We start from the raw sequence: 20,232 nt of genomic DNA, 5'->3' as shown, positions 1-20,232 counted from the left end.
ATAGTGGGTTGCCTCCCATTCAGCGTTTTGTTATAGTCATTTATCTTGACTTTGGAGGTGATTTGGGTAGTAATGTTGAAAGCTGGAACTTGCTGGGAGACAAGTGTCCATCTCTTCTTTGCGCTTGTTGAACCATGTACCAGTGAAGTTTCACATTGCTTCATCTCCTTTGCGCCATTTGTCATTCATTGTTGCAGTTGTGTTTTCTATCTCCTGCAACCTATCTTCAAGACTCTCAAGGTTGAACTGATGTCTCATAAGTGTGGCGTAAGTGTCAGCTGAGATATCCTCTCCATGGTTGTGTGTATCAGACATGTCTGATATCACCTTTGGTACTAGCCTGCCTTGATTTGTAGCTTCGTCGACCGATGTCTGTTTATGATTGTCGGTAGATTTGTTGTTGCGTCTGTCGATCGATGTTGATGCTTCTGGTCGACGGGCAATGTATCTCTGAATCTCCACTAATTCCTTTTGTATTGCTTCTATCTGAGAAGTCAAAGAACTCATTGTAAGGTCCATTGGGAAATAGATGTCATCACATCTCCTATCAAGCCTCTCTTTTGTAGTTTCCAGAGTTATGTAGATCTCTTCTACCAACTGATCAATCTCTGCTCTGGTGTGAAAATCTGGTTGACACTTCATCGAATGTGAGTGTTGTGGGTCGTCGTCGATCGATGTTGAGTGGTGTCTGTCTATCGACGCTGGTGTGTTTGCTTCGGCTGCACGATGTGTTTGTATCTTGGCTATCTCTTGCCTCATATCCTCCATACATGTAGTCAACCAACTGATGCTATCATTCAGTGGGTAGTAGACACCATCAAACTTCATCTGGAAATCACCTTCATTCTTTTCTTGGACTCCACAGACTCCATAGAATATCTCATTGTTCTCGTCCTTGGTATAGATCTCTGGTACCAACTTGGTCTGTGTGAATGAGCTAGCATGTTCTGGAAGACATATGTAGCTATGATCATCTCTTTAAGCTCTCTCCATAAGACTTTTGATATCATCCTTGGATACTCTGATGATGTGTTCGTCTACATCTCTGGCATGTCCCTGATCATCTCTGTAGACTCCATACTCATCTTTCTCTTCCCAGTGGAATCTCCTAGTTCCATCATGGTCATAGGCTCTTCTGCCAAATTATGGACGTCTGTCGATCGATGAAAGGACGTCAACGTCGATCGACGGTCGAGTAGGATGTCGATACTACTGCTTGAAGCGATTGTTTATTCCACCAGCTGTGTCATAGAACTCATTTGTAACCTTCTGCTGATGTGCTGGGACGGTGCGTTGTTGCATGAAGAGATTATCTGCTCCATTAGCCATCTGAAGAATGTCTGCAATGTCCTCTCTGGATATTTGCAGTGCATATCCATCAATTGCTCTTGCATAGCCATCTGGGTCCCTGAAAATACCAAACTCATCCTGTGTGAGATACTGATTAACAAAATTAAGGTTTTTGCTTACGGTGGATGGTGGTTTCGGACGGATGTCGATCGATGATTTAGGTTTTTCATCGATCGACGGGGGGTTTGCTTTGTCGAAAGAATGGCTGAAACGTGTTCTTTCCCCAGAAGCTTCTGCTCGGTGCTGATCTGCTTCATCACGTCTTTGCATGTTGAGTATTTCCTCATATGTGAAACCTTCATGAAGTTCATCTGCTCCTGGCTCATGTACTGCTGTTTCTACTGCATAACTTTCGTGATGGTGATCATATGCCCAACTGCCAGTTGAGTAGTCCCCTTCTCGTGCACGGTCGACTCCACTGTCGATCGATGGGTAGTAGGCAATGTCGGTCGATGCTCGTTTTTGGCTTGTCTGATGAAGATGATTGTCGATCGATGGTGAGACGGTTCTGTCGATCGACGGCGCATTCCTTTTCCAAGAGAAATGATGTAGAAGTCTATCTTCCTCATCAAGAATGTCTATGTACTTTATATTTTGTTCCTCCTCATAATCTTCATCATACTTCTCTATATGCATGGTGTCTGTGGTGTGTGCTGCCTTGGTGGGATTGTAGTAGTCATTCTCTCAATCGCTTGGACTACTGTCGACCGATTCTTCTTTTGGACTATCGATCGATTTCTGATGGGCACTATCGATTGATGTGGTTGTGTGAGTTTCGATCGACGCCGAATATTCTGTCTCATACTCAGCTCCACAGTGGCATGCTGCGATGAGTCCTGGATCATCAATTTCAGGAGGACGTCTATGGCTTCTTGACTGAAATAGGGTTGTAGTGGACATGAGGATCTATGAGCGTCAAACACAACTGGTTGGTTTGCATGTTGCACACTGCTCCTACTGTTGACAAGAAGGCTCTCCCAAGTAATAGAGAAGAGTTCTAGTTTAGCTTGATATCCAAGACATGGAAATCAACTGGAACTAGGGCATTACTAATCTGCACCTCTAGGTCTCTTACAATTCCTCGTGAGCTCCTCTGAGAACAATCCACAAAAGTGAATGATTCCTTGGAAGGCTCCACCTGCAGACCCAGATGGTCTGCCATAACCCTAGGTTGGTCTGTCATAACCCTAGGTTGGATGCTGACTGATGCTCCTATGTCGCACAGTGCATGTGGGAACTCAATACCCTTCACCGTACATGGTATTGCAAATTTCCCCGGATCACTCTTCTTCTTTAGTGTAATCCTATTCTTTATCTTTTCTCTAGCCTCATAGAACATTCTCCTGATGTCCTCTTCAGTATCTCTGGTCTCTCTGGAGAACATCCACAATCTGTGGGTAAAATAGGCCTCCTCGAATGGTTTTTCTAAAGGAATCCTGAAGACTCTCTTTTGGAAACTTTCCATCTCCTTCTCATTAGTTTCCCTTTTCAGATGCTTAGCAACCTTTCTTTTTCTCTTCCTCAAGGTTCTCCCCATAGGAGCTTTATCAACTTCCATAGGTTCTGCTGCATTAGCTGAATGTGGACTAGTATCCTCTGGTGGGTTATCTGTAGGTTTGGGTTGTGGCCTGAGTGCATTTAGACGGGCGAAGTCTATCTTTAGCATCTGCACTCGGTATGTGAGAGGTGCGCGTCGATCGTTGGGCGCTGGAGGTTATCGATCGATTGCGGTCTCTCTTTGCCGATCGATGGCAGAATAAGAATGTCGATCGACTTTGACATATACAAGGCTGGGCGGATGTGGGTGTTTTGCTGCGAACTCCTCGTGAGTCATGATCCTCACGGTATTGCAAGATGCGGTCGACTCTATAGGTGTCATCGATCGATGCTTAGGAGAGCCTGTCGATCGGTTTTGATTGAAGTCAGTCGATCGATGTTTGAAGTCCAGCGTCGATCGACACCAATGTGATCCGCCGAAGCTCATCGAGCTTTCCACTTCGAAATCTCCTTCTTGCAGCTTCTCTTACTTCACCACTTGCCAGAAATCATCATCTATGATGGCTGTAACGTGGTGCTTCATCACATCATCTCCTACCCCTCTTGTTAAGGTCTCTTGCCGCTTAACGGCTTCTCCTGTCTGAACAACCTGCATCTCTAGTTTCTTCACATGAGTGCTCAAAGTTTCAAACTTTTTGTTTAGGTTGGTGTAGACAGAGTCAATCTTCCCATTGAAGTCCACCGTCATGCTCTGCTATCCCTCAAGAACCTTATCAATCATGGCTTCAATCTTGCTCTCTTGAGTAGGTGGTGGTAGCTTCTGGTAGAATGAGTTTCCATAACTCATGTTGTTGTTGTAGTAGTTGTTGTAGGGTTTCTAGTTCTGCGAACCCTGGTTAAAATTACTTCTCTGTCCATAGAAGTTTCCATTCTGGTTTTCATACCTCTGAAATCCAGTTCCTCCAACGAAGTTTACATCTTCTTCTACTTCTCCTCTACCCTCTGTGTCTATAGCTTCTGCATCCTCAAATAAGCAAGCATGCTTCCTGAGAAGCTTGTGAACACTGTTCAGCTTTGCCTTCACTTCATCCATCTGGTCATTCTCAAGGATGGTTGCAGATCTCTTCCTCTCAAAATCAGTGTTCTTGGTGCTGTTGTTGGATGTCAAGTTTTCAATAACTCTCACAGCCTCCTCTGGATTCCTGGTGTTGAAGTTCTCATCGCTGGAAGCATCAAGAGCCATCTGATACTGCATTGTGATGCCCCTGAAGAAAGTATTGAGCCATTGTACTTTGTTGAATCCTTGGTGTGGACAATCTCTCTAATAAGACTTGAATCTGATCCAGGAGCTTCTGAATGACTCCGTAGGCTCCTGCGCGAATGTAGCAATCTTTCTCCTCAAGTCTTCAGCACGCACCTCATCCAATAAGTTGCATAGGAATGCATTCTTGATGTCGCTCTAGGATGTGAGAGATCCTAGTAGTAACTGCTTAAGCCAGTGCGAAGCCTCTCCAGCAAGTGAGTACTTGAAGAGCTTACAAAGTAGGTAGTCCTCAGAGACTCCCTCGACTTTAATAGCAGATATGAGATCCTCGAACCTCTCCTGATGGTCCATAGGATGCTCGTGAGATAACCCATGGTAGGGTGTTTGTCCTACGAGTGTGTAGTACTGCGGCTTCAACTCAAAATCCCCTCTCTGGATAGTTGGAGGACGAATAGCTGATCTGTTGGTGTAGAACTGATCTGGACGGTTATAATCAGCTAGTGTTATGGGTCGAGTGGCCTCATCTACAGGTTGAGCAGCTCCTGTAGCATCAGTCCCAGGGATTGCAGCCCCTGAGCATCTATCCTCTGACATGTTGCATTACGCAGATGACCCTCGTGGTCATACAGGTCTTACTTATCATCACGTACAAGTATCAAAGTCGCAATCATGTCTCGCAGCTCAGTATCGATCGATGGTCAGACTGGAGTATCGATCGACGTCGGATGAAAGATGCCGGTCAATGGAAGAAGAGTGTCTTCAGTTGACGGTGGTGAGAGAGTGTTGGTCGATGAAACTGGTGTTTGGGTCGACGGTGGTTGACGAGAATCGAGCGACAAACTGTTGTTGTTGTCGATCGATGATGAGCATCTTTCTTTGCGGATTGAGCGTTCCAAACTTGCAGGGTCTGATGAGAATAGTAGTTGAGTTTCTTTGTTGCTTCTGGTATTGCTGGGCATGTACCTGAAAAGACAAGAAAATTTTTTTGTGTCGGAAAGTGGGTTTAAGAAGTAATCTAGACTAAACCAGACTAAATCTATAAGGCGATCAAAGCTCCCCGGCAATGACGCCAAATTTGATATCACTCAAATTACCCTAAGAAGTGAATTACTCTCTCAACTAAAAGGTTCAGTTGTAGTACTTAGAGATCGAATTTACAAGGAGCTAGGGAACCTAATAAATCTAATCAGATTGGTTAAGCTAGATTGATTTTATGTTTAAATGTAAATAGCAGGTTTGTGAGCAAAGTAATTGTTCGATTGATTGGAGTTTTGATACTTAGATGAAAGTAGCTAGAATTAAGGTTTTTATTCAGGTAATCATGGTTATAATCCTACAGATGCTTAATAAGTTGCATGCATGATATTGTAGAGCTCAACACTTATAAACAAACCACTAGGCTCTCGATTTCTAGGTTTGTCTATTGACCAGTGTCGATCGATGATTCTATAGGAATATCGATCGATACACATTCTGAAACGTCGTCGGAATATTCTATTGGAATATCGATCGACGCTTTTGGCAAGCGTTAATGTGCGGGTTGAATGTGCTCACTAAGCTCACTAGATCAGCTCTCGTCTTACTCTTAGCAAGTCGTAGCTCAATTAGGATGGTTTCAGGGTGAGATGCAAGCTATCGCTTATGTCTACAACTCCTAGGACAAGTTCTAGGTAGCTAATCTAGAATCAGACATTAATGACAATCCTAAAGATGAATATCACAACTTAGCAATCTATAGTTAGGGATAATCTCTTATAACCTATTTAAACCCTAAATCTAACAAAGAGAAATACTCAGATATGGCCAAGCAATTCATAACAACAATTAGGTATGAAAACTGCATTAGATAAATAAATATATATTAATGGAATTTCAATCACAAATCTTTTTGGTTCCTCTCTCCAATCTACTAAAAATCCTAAAAACCTTTTGTTGTGAAAACAGTTAAATAAGAAAGCACACTTTGCCTCTAACATGTTGGCAAAGCTTATATAATTAGATTAAAACTCGTCAGGGGTAATCTTGTAAATAGGTGAAGATTTGGGCTCTAAGTCGGCTGAGACCAAACATGCTTTCTGCGTGCTTCGCTGTCGATCGATGCCAAGATGTGAACATAGATCGATTATTCCTTTTCAATGTCGACCGATGGTCGTGCTCGATGGTTATCTCGGGTGCTTACTCCAAATATCACCAAAATGCTCTAAAATCATCACTTTCTCCCAAATCACTTTTGATCCTATAAATATACTAAATAGACTCTATAATATAATAATTAGTAGTTAAAACATTTATAAATCATGGATAAAAATGGATTAAATCCATGGTGTATCGGTTTCCACAATAATTCATAACTCGCAGCTCTAATAGTTTAGAACATTCGACTTGTTAAAAAATTTGTAATTCAACCCTGAAGCACGGTTCCTGCTTTCCATTTTAACACTTAACTGTATGGCTTTACTTTTCCATTTTCACATATTTTCTTAGTATTTCTTATAGAAGTAACTAATTTTTTTTAATCTTATTGCGGAAATGGCAAGCTATTGACTGGCCTTTTTGATCCCGTTATGATAATCATTGTCTAGAATATTTTCCAAAAATGGACAACCATCGGATCCAATTTGCTTTATGGATGTAATTATCAAAAACTTTAGCAATCGTGATAAGGGTTTCATTTAAATGTTTAAAATCCTTAAATACACATTCATTTCAAAACGATCAGCAAAATATCAGCAATGCGTAATCTATGGTGTCGAAAATTATCGTCCAATAATAATCATGGAAAAAAACTGCAACCAAAGAACTCACCTCCATGGATAATCTAATGAGATTATATGGTGGACATAATAACAAATTGCGGGATAAGACTCCGACTAGCCTTTGAAACCTTTTCGAAAAACACCGTAGGCCGGACAACAGACTGGCAGATTAACATGCTAGCATATAATATGCACCTTATATTAAATTGAATACACTCTGCAGTAACATGATTAAGTTGTGTAACCTATATGTGGAACGATTATGTACCAAAATAGAATACATGTTAAATACTATTATATATGTGTGGCTGAAAATAACAAAATCTAGTTATCAACACTAGATCATGAATCTAAAAGTTTATTAATACTATAAAATTAACAAACACAAAATGGTAGATTGGGGGATGAATCCATGATACATGATTAACTAAGGAATGGACAGAAAAGGGAAAAGCAAACGGCAATGGTAAGTGGGAGTCACGCAAATTATGTCCCAGTCGCTGTCTGTTGAATTTAAGATTGCGTAAGCACGTGCTACCATGACTCACTGAGTCATTGCCCCATCTCTCGTTTCTTCATGCTACATTTTAGAGGTTTTTTATTTTATTTTTTGCCCATATCAGATTCACACACTTCTTTTGGATTACTTAAATTTTACTGTCTACTGATCTATTTATTGGTCTCACGTGAAACGTATAGATAGTTAAACTTACAGATTAAAAACAATTGTCATACAAAATGAGAATTTATAAGTAATCCTTATTCCCTTGCAGCACTGTTATTTTCCAAGTGGATTTAGAAAATGATGGCTCCAGTGAGACCTTTGAGTCAAATTTATGGATATTAAGGCCCATCTACCTTCTTATTTATTTCGCTAGCAAGGTTTTTCTCACTTACTAATCTGTTGCATTTCTGATCTGAATTCATATCAACCTTAACTAATCCAGAATAGGCCTGGGCGTTCGGGTCGGGTTCAGACCGGTTCTGTTCGGGTCGGGTTCGGACCGGTTCCTTTCGGGTCCGGGTATTTTCGGGTCTTAAATATTTAGACCCAATAGATACTTATATATTTTCGGTTCGGGTTTGGGTGATTTTGTCTCGGGTCCAGGTCGGTTCGGGTCTATAATTAAAATATTCGTACTTTTTTGGGTCCGGATCGGGTTCGGATATTTAGGATCTGAAAATGACATGATATACCCTTTCCATCAAATTTAGTTGATATTTATCATATATATCTAAAATTTTACAAAATAACTTAAATGAAACTATTAATAATTAAATAAAACATTTTTAAACTCTAAATTTTATATTTTAAAGATTCATATTACTTAAAAAATGTTACAAAATAGTAACAAATGTTGTTAACAAAATATATTTCAACTAAATCATAAAATAATATATATAAAATAGAACACAAAACATCATAGTTTTAGATATACATGTTTTAAGTCGGGTACAAATCGGTTCTTATCGGGTCGGGTCTATTCGGGTCCGGGACTATTCGGGTCGGTTCCTTTCGATTCCGGTTCTTTTGGGTAAAAAACAATTAGATCCAAAAGGTACTTGTAAATTTTCGGTCCAGTTCCAGGTCGGATATTTTTCGGTCAGTTCCGGTTTGGGTTTTCGGGTCCATGTTAAAATGCCCAGGCCTAATCCAGAAAGCTGGCCTAATATCAAAGGGTCATCCTCAGATATGTAAATGGTTGGATCATAAGGCCATTGTTTCTAAGTCCTCAGAATTCATCCATCCCTTTCTCTTTTTTCCGTTGCTATCTGTTTCATAATAAATGTCATTTTAGATTTATTTTTTTTGTTCCGGAATAAGTATCATTCTATGATTTCAATGTGACTTTTTTACATTAAATTCATTTTTTCCCATTTTGAATAACCAATAAACTTTTATTTAAATTATTTTCATTTAATTGATCATACATTAAATAAAAATATATCAGTCTATCACACAATTTCTTTAATCTCTGTGAAAATGAGACCTAATATGAAACGGATGGAATATATTAACAACCGTTGATTTTTTTTTCTGAATTGCAGTTTTTCTCAAAATTGTTTGTCTAGCAAAAGTTTAAAATATTTGTTTCCGCCTTGCTTGAGTTATCGGGTTATAACGTGCAAATCAAAATAATTAAATTAAAATAGTAATTTTTATATATTTTAGTTAAAATGTTTTTTTAATAATATAAATTAAGTATTTTTAGAAATTAATATATATTTTTAAAATGCAAATTATTTTTGATTAGTATACTTATACATTATATAAGATGTATAATTAAATTAGACAATATTATTTTTGCTTTATCTAATATAGTTATATATATTATATTGATCTATTTAGTGCATGACCCGCCGTTTTTGAAGATTATAAATGATCCGCATCCACCCAGCAGCCGATCAAATAGTGCATAACCTGTATTATATCTAAAGTCTCTACTAAATTACTGGTTTTTTGGGCTTTTGGTCTTTTTGAAAACTATAAGCAGCTGGAAACAACACATATAATTGATGGACCAATAAATAAAAGAGTGTTATAAAAGAACTGAAATTTTATTATATCGCAGGAATTTAAATAAGGGCAAAATTTTATACCCGTACGAAGAAGATAACACTGATAAGAAGAGAGGATGTGTTATTAAAGGAGAAGGGATGGTGTAATCGTGTTTTTACAAATGATCGAAAACTCCGTATTTATAGAAGAAAAATTATTGTGCAAATAGTGACAGTGGGACCCACATCTTTAATTATTTCAACATTTTCGGCGTTGGAAATGTCTGACTTTCATAACACTCCCCCTTGGGGACCGGTGTCACTCTCCGCTCTCGCTTAACGTCTTTGTTGCCTCGTTAAAAACCTTTCTAGGAAAACCCAATGGGAAAAACCATAGTAAGGTAAAAAGAGTACAACTACGTAAGCTCCCCCTCGAATGAGCAGTCATAGATCCTTCTGATGACGCATTCCAATGTTACGAACATGTTTTCTGAATATCGAAGTCGGAAGTGATTTTGTGAAGAGGTCAGCTGCATTGTCGCATGATTGGACATATCTTACTTCAATCTCTTTCTTTTTCACGAGCTCTTGAGTGTATGAGAAGAACTTCGGATGAATATGCTTCGTTCTATCGCTTTTGATATATCCTTCCTTCGTTTGAGCAACACATGCCGCGTTATCTTCATATAGAATAGTTGGCTCCGTATTTTCGCCAATCCCGCTGCTTGAACAGATGTGTCGGCTCATTGATCTCAGCCATACACATTCTCTACTTGCTTCATGGAGTGCAATGATCTCAGCATGATTTGAAGAAGTAGCCACGAGCGTTTGTTTCTGGGAACGCCAAGATATAGCAGTGCCTCCGATCGTAAAAACGTATCCTGTTTGCGATCGGGCTTTGTGTGGATCTGAAAGATATCCTGCATCTGCAAAACCAACCATTTGACCTTTTGAACTTTTAGGATAAAATAAGCCCAAATCAATGGTCCCTTGGAGGTAACGAAAAACATGTTTAATCCCATTCCAATGTCTTCGAGTTGGAGATGAGCTGAATCTTGCCAAAAGATTCACAGCAAATGATATATCAGGCCGTGTACAATTTGCAAGGTACATCAGCGCTCCAATTGCACTTAGATATGGTACTTCTGGACCAAGTATCTCTTCTTTCTCCTCAGGTGGTCTAAATGGATCACTTTCAATATTAAGTGACCTAACGACCATCGGGGTGCTAAGAGGAGTTGATTTATCCATGTTAAATCGTTTCAACACTCTTTTAGTGTATGTGGATTGATGCACAAATATACCATTTTGTGAATGTTCTATTTGTAGGCCAAGACAATACTGTGTCTGTCCAAGATCTTTCATCTCAAATTCTCCTTTGAGATAGTCTGATGCCTTTTGTATTTCCTTTTGAGTTCCGATGATGTTAAGATCATCAACATATACCGCGATTATTACAAATCCGGATATTGTTTTCTTGATGAAAACACATGGGCATATAGGATCATTCACATATCCTTCTTTTGTTAAATGATCACTGAGACGATTATACCACATACGTCCAGATTGCTTTAACCCATATAATGATCTTTGCAATTTTATTGCACATACATCTTTAGGTTTGGAACTTAATGCTTCTGGCATTTTAAATCCATCAGGAACTTTCATGTAGATATCAGTATCTAATGATCCATATAGATAAGCTGTAACAACATCCATGAGACGCATCTCTAGATTTTTATCAGCTGCTAGACTCATCAAGAATCTAAATGTAATGGCATCCATAACTGGAGAATACGTTTCTTCATAATCGATTCCAGGTCTTTGAGAAAAACCTTGAGCCACTAGACGAGCTTTGTATCTCGTAATCTCATTTTTCTCATTTCGCTTTCGAACGAAAACCCATTTGTACCCAACTGGTCTCACATCTGCAGGTGTGAGCACAATAGATCCAAATACTTTTCGTTTATTAAGCGAATCAAGTTCAGCTTGTATTGCATTTTTCCATTGTTCCCAATCATGTCTCTTTTGACATTCATAGACAGATTTTGGTTCTGGATCATCGATTTCTTCATTTATTTCACTTGACACAATATATGAGAAAGCATCATCAAGGTCATTTTGTTTATTTCTATTCCATATCCTTTTATTATGGATGTAATTAATAGAAATCTCATGATTATCTTTCGATTCATGATGCTCTGATTCATGATGCTCTGATTCATGATGCTCTGATTCATCAGAATCCTTATCATTTATTTCTTCCAAAATATTTTCTGCTATTTTGGGTGCATCATATATTTCAGCTTTCTTCTGTTTCCTAGGATTCTTATCCTTAGAACCAACAGGTCTACCACGCTTCAGGCGTGTTTTGGCTCTCGTGTGTCATCCTCCTTTTCTTGTTCATTTGACATTTTGATACGAGCAGGAGCATTTGCAGCTGGTATATGAGATTTAGTTACCGTCTTGGTATCTACAAATGCATCAGGTAGCTGGTTAGCTATACTCTGTAAATGCATAATTCGTCGAACTTCTAGTTCTGACTCTTTAGTAGGAGGATCAAGATATAACAATGATGGTACACTCCATTTTATATCACTTCCAACATTTTTGTTTTCTCCCCCTAGAACTGGGAATACATTTTCGTCAAAATGACAATCAGCAAAACGTGCTGTAAAGACGTCACCAGTCTGTGGTTCTAGGTATCTTATAATTGATGGGGAATCAAAACCAACATATATTTCCAATCTTCTTTGTGGTCCCATCTTTGTACGTTGTGGTGGTGCTACAGGCACATATACCGCACAACCAAAGATTCTAAAGTGGGAAATGTTTGGTTCTCGACCAAACGCTAACTGTAGTGGGGAATACTTATGGTATGCACTCGGTCTGATCCGAATGAGTGCTTCTGCATGCAAAATGGCATGTCCCCATACAGAGGTTGGAAGTTTTGATCTCATGATCAATGGTCTTGCAATCAATTGCAGACGCTTAATTAAAGATTCAGCCAAACCATTTTGCGTATGAACATGAGCAACCGAATGTTCAACTTCAATTCCCATTACCATACAATAGTCATTGAATGCTTGGGATGTGAATTCACCAGCGTTGTCTAGTCTAACTCTTTTAATAGTATAATCAGGAAACTGTGCTCGCAGTTTGATTATCTGAGTTAGAAATCTCGCAAATGCCACATTTCGAGATGATAATAGACAAACGTGTGACCATCTACTGGATGCGTCAATTAATACCATAAAATAGTGGAATGGTCCACAAGGTGGGTGTATAGGTCCACATATATCGCCTTGAATTCTTTCAAGGAACTTTGGTGATTCTTTATCGATTTTGGTTGGCGATGGCCTTACGATCAATTTTCCTAGAGAACATGCAACACATGTCATTTTATTCCCTTGAGAAATCTCCTGGATTTTCAGTGGATGACCATGTGAACTTTCTATGATTTTACGCATCATTGTAGTTCCTGGGTGGCCAAGGCGATCATGCCATAACGTGAACTCTTCTGGGTTCCGTTCTACTACAAGATTTGATTCGATCTCATCGATATAAGTATGATGTAACCCCGAAGGAAGCTCTGGAAACTTTTCCAATATGTGTTTTCTGCCACATTTCTCAGAAGTTACATACATGTATTTCTTTCCATCCTCAGTTGCAGACTGAGTATCATATCCGTGAAGATATATGTCTTTAAAACTCAACAAATTCCTTTTAGAACTTGGAGAATATAGAGCATTATTTATGGAAAATTTTGTTCCATTCGGTAAAGTAAAGTTTGCTTTACCAGTTCCTTCAATCACGTCTGCAGGACCTGATATTGTATTGACGACAATTCTTGTTGGTTTTATATCAGAGAAATATCTCTTTTGTCTCAGAATAGTGTGCGTTGTTCCACTATCTGGTATGCATATTTCACGAATCCGTTTCTTGGATTTTGCTTCATTACCATTCTGATCCATTTCTGAAATTGTCATAAATATAAAAGGAAACATAAAATTCATTCATATAAGGAAAAACACAATAATTATACATTAAGGTGATGTTAAAACATCATTATTTGTTTAAAACAAGAAATGTAATAATTATACATGGTAATACTGAAAACTATTCAATACTCTTATCATAGGCATTTCGATTCTCTTCAGGAGTAATCTAGTCCAGCTCATTAGCGAAGTCGGAGGATTCAAGGTATGAAGTCCCTTCAACATTTTCTGTGAGGTTCACCTCTTTAGCCTTTCCTTTTATGGACTCTTGATATAACTTGCACAAATGTGGGGGAGTACGACAGGTACGGGACCAATGTCCCTTACATCCACATCTGTAACATACAGTCTCACTTTTCTTTGTGGTATCCTCTTCGGTTTCTTTGCCTTTAGGAGGTTGTTCAGATCTAACCCATTTGTTAGATCTAATACTTTTAGGATAGTAAGGCTTTCCACGTTTGTTGTTGAAACGCCGACCACGACCTCGGTTGGTCTGGTTTCTCCTTCCCGAATATTCTACCGCCGTAGCATTCACTTCGGGAAATGCCTTGGCTCCCGTAGGTCGGGAATTATGGTTTTTGATTAGTAACTCATCGTTCTTTTCAGCCAACATGAGTGTTACCATCAATTCAGAAAATTTGGTGTACCCACATTTTCTGTAAATTCGGGATAAGACGTTGTGTTCTTTGTGGAAAGTATTATATGTCTTGTCAAGCATTTCTGCTTCGGTGACAGGGTTACCACAATATTTTAATTGTGCAACTATCCTCAAGATAGTGGAATTGTAATCTCTAACCCTTTGGAAATCCTGAAACCTCAGGGTTTTCCACTCTTCAAGAGCGTGAGGGAGATTGATTTCCTTTTGATTATCGAACCTATCTTTCAAGGCTTGCCATAGTACGGCTGGGTCCTCAACGTCTCCATAGTCGTGAGTTAGATTCTCATCTAAATGCTTCTTCAGGAAGATAATCGCTTCGGCTATATGCTCGGGTGGCGATTTGTTACCGACTTCTATCGCTTCGGTTATCTTTTTTATTACAAGATAAGGTTTCACATTTGTGACCCATCTGACATAATTTTCGCCGGTTACTTTCAGAGCCGGGAACTGGAGTTTCTCGATGTTTGCCATTTGTATTTCTAAAACACAAAATAATAATTTTATTAGAACTTCATAATTTAAAAACCGTTTACATTAATCATACAAGCAATTACAAGGAGAAGCGATGTAAAGAAAATTAAACCGATATTCATCTTAAATTCACTCGGAGTAAATTCTCCAACGAATAAACCATAAATAGAAACACAAATAAAAATGGCACATAAAAAAAAAAGTGCGCGAATCATCTTTCTTGAAATGGAAAATCGGAGGAGAGCGATTTGAAATTTTTGAGAGAAGATGAAATGTTTTGGATGATGAAATGGAGTGAAAATGAGTTGTATTTATAGGTGAAAAACACTGTTCATAACCGTTGGAGAAAGGGGAAATTTTTGAAAAAAATTCTTTGTGACCGTTGGAGTTAAATCGAGTGCACCAAAAATTAGTCTGAAAATATCGTATTAAACGGTCAATCAAATCTATAAAATTTCATAAAAGTAAAAAAAAAAATATGACAATAAAATATTTATGTTATGACAACAAATCATGCGACGGCTCAGCCGATCAATGCAGAGTAATAAATAAATTATACGGCGGCTCGGCCGACCAATTAATAATAAACAGAATATGAGGCGGCTCGGCCGACCAATAAATAATAAACAGAATATGAGGCGGCTCTGCCGACCAATAAATAAATTAAATTACTAGTAAATAATATAGGCGGTATTCCGGCCATTATAACATGATATAAAAAATAGTAGATGCGGTATACCGACCATTATAACAGGGTAGAAATGATACAAATAAATTTTACCGAATCGCAGAGTGATCGTGCTGATAACGTGTTATAAAAGAACTGAAATTTTATTATATCGCAGGAATTTAAATAAGAGCAAAATTTTATACCCGTACGAAGAAGATAACACTAATAAGAAGAAATGATGTGTTATTAAAGGAGAAGGGATGGTGTAATCGTGTTTTTACAAATGATCGAAAACTCCGTATTTATAGAAGAAAAATTACTGTGCAAATAGTGACAGTGGGGTCCACATCTTTAATTATTTCAACATTTTCGGCGTTGGAAATGTCTGACTTTCATAACAAAGAGTACATAATTGGTGAAATGGTGTACTGTGTTATTCTTTAGGTTTGCAATTAAGATGACAGGCCATAACTCTTGTTGCCCATATATTATTTCTTTTTATAGTTCTCAAGTTCTTGAATCCGTAAATTTTAAATGATATCAAGTTAGCACCATTTACTGATTATAAGAATGGTTCTTGTTTTGCTAAGATAATTATAAATATGTTTTATAACCCAAAGTTTTTCATACATCACTATTACTTAACATGCATGATGACATAAAAAGCAATCCAGATTTTACTTTACAGAATTCAGGGGCAAAACCAAAATTATATTCCTCAGATGAGGGTTCCACCCTTGACAAACTCAGTGAACGCCAAAGCGACTAAACCGAGCATTGCGAAACGTCCATTCCAAAGCTCAGCGTTTGATGTCATGAAACCTTTGGACTTTGACTCAGCGGTGATGCCTTGGAAAAGTGGCACAAGGGACGCAAGCGTCAAGATCGCCGTCGTCCCAAGAAACCACGAGACTCCATCGTCGGAGATCTGAGCGAAAACGTTTTCTCCCTTGGAAAGTTCAACTGCCAAGGCAGCCACGAATCCAACCATCGCTAAACGGCCATTTATTCTCTCTGGTGCTGGACCGCTAAACGCTAGCAAGTCGCTAAACTTGGTGTTCACCTATATTTAACCATCACAAAATTATCAACACATTACTTTATAACCCTTCCAAGATGTGTGTTATATAAATTTGAAATTAAGAACAAAACAAAGTTTGTCTCAAGTACTTATCAAAAATGTATGTCTCAAGTATTTTAAAATGTAGAAGTATTTTCAAACACTTAAGATTTTTTAAAAGTATTTTAGAAGATAATTTTGCTTAATGTCTAGTATTGGTTATAATTTGCGTCTATCCATAATTTATTAATTTCCTTTCTCCTTCTTAACGTAGTATTATTTATAGATGATGTATTTAATTATCTGGTCGACATTTACAAAACAGCTAACAATAATCATAACACAAAGATATATTAAGTGCTGGTTATTTAAAGTTTAATTATTATGAAACAAAAAGAGCTTTGAACTGTTTCTAACTAACAAAAACATGAGAGAAAATAACTAATAACCAGAATGATACTAACATATACAAAAAAATGATACCTTAGGCGTAGTAGGAGGAGGAGGAGGTGGTGGTGGGGACGATGACTTAGGCAATGACTGAGCCGCCGATGTCGACGGTGTAGACTCATCCTTCATTGGTTCTCCCTGCAAAAGTCAAACAAAAAAGACGGTCAGGATTTCATATTAATAAAGTGACCGTTGGGTTTACAAAGTTGAGGAAAGTATATGTACCTCAGCCATGCATCTCACTCCCACCGGGAAGTTCCTCTTAAGATTAGGGAAGTTTCCAGCAAAGAAAAGGTTGTTTGTGTTGATCTTGCGAGTTCCACCGGCGAAGACTGTCTGCATGTTAAACGACGCCGTTGCCATTTCTAAAGATTTCAGTGTTTGAGTGAAAGAGGAGGATCTGAAGTATGAAACAAAGGTTAAACTTAAAGTTGGATCTTCAGTAGAAGCTTGATGATGTAATGAAGGATCGACGTATCTACTTATAGGAGAGGATGATGAGAAATGATAGGTCGAGTTGTTTCCTGAACCTTCTTTAATTTTTAGCCTTCCATTTGATTAGTTATTTCTCTAAATTATAATAACAAATCGTCAAACGATAACACATGAGAAATAGATCTTAGCCGTTGCTTTCGTTTGTTATAATAATTATACTTTGACACACGTGACTTAAGTTTAGTGCGAGTGTTTAAGCGAAGATGCCTGTCGGCATACACACAATGAAGTATTAACTGGTATACAAATAAATAGGCTAGAGAAATAGTTTCAAATAGCGTTTATCAAAAACAGAAATTCTATTATATTTGAGTTTAAAATTTAGTTTTCAATGTTCGAAATTTACTAATTGCCGACACTGACTCCATCATGTTTAGTAATCAAATTTCGTTTAGTTTAGGAAATCGTCTATTGAAAAAAATTTCTACACAAAACTAGTCTGGCCCTATATGTGGCATACGACTTGGGATTGATCGGAGATTGTTGTTCATTTTTTTATCACGAGATTAAGTTGTAAATCAAAAATAGTCGCAAAACACAATTTTAAATCGCTGGAAAATATAGCGGTTAAAATGTAAAAAATTGACCGCAGATTGTAATAACAAAACCTGCGATAATAAACAAATATTATTTTTCGTCGTAAATTGCATGTCGTTGCGGCATACAAACGAACATAACTTATGTATACTGAAATCTAGTTTAGAATCAAAAGTCAGTTGAATTTTATTGATCAATAAGCTTGGTTTATATACCAAAATTAGCAAAGTCCCAATATAATAGGAAAAACATAGATAAACCTTATCTAAAACAAATTTATATAATTCCTAACTTATCTATCCCCCTTCTCTCAAGTTAGAGCATGAATGTTATTGATGCCTAACTTGAGAAGAAATGCATCAAACTTTCTGCGTCCCAATACCTTAGTTAAAATGTCTGTGAACTGATCATGAGTGGAAACATAAGTCGTCTTGATGATCCATTTAGTGATTGCCTCACGAACAAATTTGCAGATGATACCCATATATTTTGTTTTCTCATGTAAAACCGGATTAGCACCTATGTGTAAAGCAGATTTATTATCACAACATATCGTCATTGGAGCAGGATGATGTATACCAAGTTCGATGAGAAGGTGTTTAATCCAAATAAGCTCTTGTGTAATAGCTTTCATAGCACGGAACTCGGCTTCCGTAGACAAGAGACAGACTGCATCTTGTTTCTTAGTCTTCCATGTTATAGGAGATGTCCCAAACTGAATAATCCAGCCAGAAAGCGATCGACGAGTCGTAGGGCATGCGCCCCAATCTGCGTCGCACCAGCCGGTGACAAAGAAGGTGGGTTCGGCTCTGAAAAGAACACCCTGTCCTACTGTGCCTTTCAAATATCGCACAGTCTTCAAAGCAGCAATCCAATGTTCTTCTCGTGGCTTTTGCATGAACTGTGAAAGAATGTATACTGAATAAGCAAGATCAGGCCGAGTGGCTAAAAGATAAATGGGACGTCCAGTAAGGCGTCGATAACGTTCAGGATCAGCTAGAAAGGCTCCATCAGCACGTCCCAACTTGTGGTTTTGATCCATAGGAGAACCAGCAGGCTTACAACCGAGTAAACCACACTCCGTGATGATTTCTAATGTGTATTTACGTTGACAAAGATAAATACCGTCGGGACTCCGATGATTTGAAGGAGTTGATCGATGATTTTGAGTTGCTTGAGATGGTGTGCCATATTTTATCCTCATGTTGATCTTTTGCAAAACTGCAAGACCATCACCTTATTCCTTATTCTCGACTTCTTCTTTCAAAAACTTGAAAAAGAAGCTATTCATCTACATCACAAACGATGTCTATCACACAAACCGGTGATCTCAAATACAAAACGATTTCACCATACGATCTTTCATCTAATGATAATCCTGGAGCCATAATATCTCAACCGCTTCTCAATGGATTGAATTATGATGAATGGGCCATCAACTTTCGTATGGCTATCATCTCACGAAAGAAGTTTGGTTTCCTTGACGGCAGTCTTCCAAAACCGGCAGCCGATTCATCCTACCTTGAAGATTGGATAGCAAACAATCGTCTTATTGTCGGATGGATAAAACAAACGATCGAACCAAAAATTCGATCATTAATTTCAACTCGAGAAAACGCAAAGGACTTGTGGGAGATGATTAAAAAACGTTATTCTCTCAAGAGTGGAGCACGCCTACAGCAACTAAGGAACGCTTTAGCAAATTGCAAGCAAACCGGTTCATCAATTGATGATTACTTCGGTCGATTAAATAAAATCTGGGATGGAATCGCTGATTGTATGAACTCGAAACAATGTAGCTGTGGGAAGTGCGAGTGCGACTTGAGTTCCGCAAGAGAGAAAGAAATAGAAACTCGACGGGTTCATGACTTCCTCTCTGGCCTAGATGACGTAACTCATGGAGTAATCCGTTCTCAAATTTCCGCAATTACTCCTCTTCCAGACCTTGATAGTGTCTACCAAAGAGTTTCCCAGAACAGTTTCCCAGAACGAGATCATACGTTCAACGGTAAGTCATGAAACGCCAGTCATGGGTTTCTCGGCTTAAACAAGATTTTCAACAAACTCCTCCACACAAAACACTTCGAAAGAAAACTCGAGACCAGGCAATAGAGATCCTTCTCGACACTGTACTGCGTGTGGACGGTCAGGACACGAAGCCTCAGGATGCTTCACTATTATTGGTTTTCCCGAATGGTGGGAGGATCGACCAAGAAACAGACCTCAAAACCGCAACACATCGACCAAAACTTCTGATCAAGCGAAGAACGTACAACCAAGGGCTAATACAGCTATGGTGGCCAAACCTGAAGCATCCAAAGTTCAAGCTAATATAACTATAACTGATGCAGGTCGTTTGGGGCTTACCGGGATTTCAGACGAACAATGGAAGATTGTTCACAAGCTAATCAACAAGGGAACGTCATCTAATGAGCATCTACAGGGTAAGAAAGATGAATGTGTGTGGATCTTAGATACCGAAGCAACACATCATATGACGGGTTGTTTTGAAATAATGGAGAATACA

General features: G+C 38.4%; 2 protein-coding genes across 2 annotated transcripts; both read right to left on the bottom strand.

Annotated features, from left to right (window-relative positions):
- Nucleotides 1-15,749: 15,749 nt before the first annotated feature.
- Nucleotides 15,750-17,219, bottom strand: LOC106400292 (early light-induced protein 1, chloroplastic). Its single transcript, XM_013840666.3, has 3 exons — nt 16,899-17,219; nt 16,707-16,811; nt 15,750-16,226 (listed from the first exon to the last, which is right to left on the bottom strand). Exons 1-3 carry the CDS (start codon nt 17,034-17,036, stop codon nt 15,882-15,884), a joined length of 588 nt encoding a protein of 195 aa, XP_013696120.1. The 5' UTR covers nt 17,037-17,219; the 3' UTR covers nt 15,750-15,881.
- A 796-nt stretch (nt 17,220-18,015) lies between these two features.
- Nucleotides 18,016-18,747, bottom strand: LOC125587241 (secreted RxLR effector protein 161-like). The gene has a single exon (XM_048757456.1). The coding sequence runs from the start codon at nt 18,745-18,747 to the stop codon at nt 18,016-18,018; it is 732 nt and encodes a 243-aa protein (XP_048613413.1).
- Nucleotides 18,748-20,232: the final 1,485 nt, after the last annotated feature.

Source organism: Brassica napus, chromosome C5 (assembly GCF_020379485.1).
Source record: "Brassica napus cultivar Da-Ae chromosome C5, Da-Ae, whole genome shotgun sequence".
Classification (NCBI taxonomy): domain Eukaryota; kingdom Viridiplantae; phylum Streptophyta; class Magnoliopsida; order Brassicales; family Brassicaceae; genus Brassica; species Brassica napus.
This window is presented reverse-complemented; position numbering and strand designations above follow the sequence as displayed.

Excerpts from the sequence above, each read along its gene's own strand:
- LOC106400292 (XM_013840666.3), bottom strand. The coding sequence starts at position 17,036 with ATGGCAACGGCGTCGTTTAACATGCAGACAGTCTTCGCCGGTGGAACT. Across the intron at positions 16,812-16,898 it reads GAGTGAGATGCATGGCTGAG|GGAGAACCAATGAAGGATGA; the intron begins GTACATATACTT and ends TGACTTTTGCAG. Across the intron at positions 16,227-16,706 it reads CTCCTCCTACTACGCCTAAG|GTGAACACCAAGTTTAGCGA; the intron begins GTATCATTTTTT and ends GGTTAAATATAG.
- LOC125587241 (XM_048757456.1), bottom strand. The coding sequence starts at position 18,747 with ATGGATCAAAACCACAAGTTGGGACGTGCTGATGGAGCCTTTCTAGCT.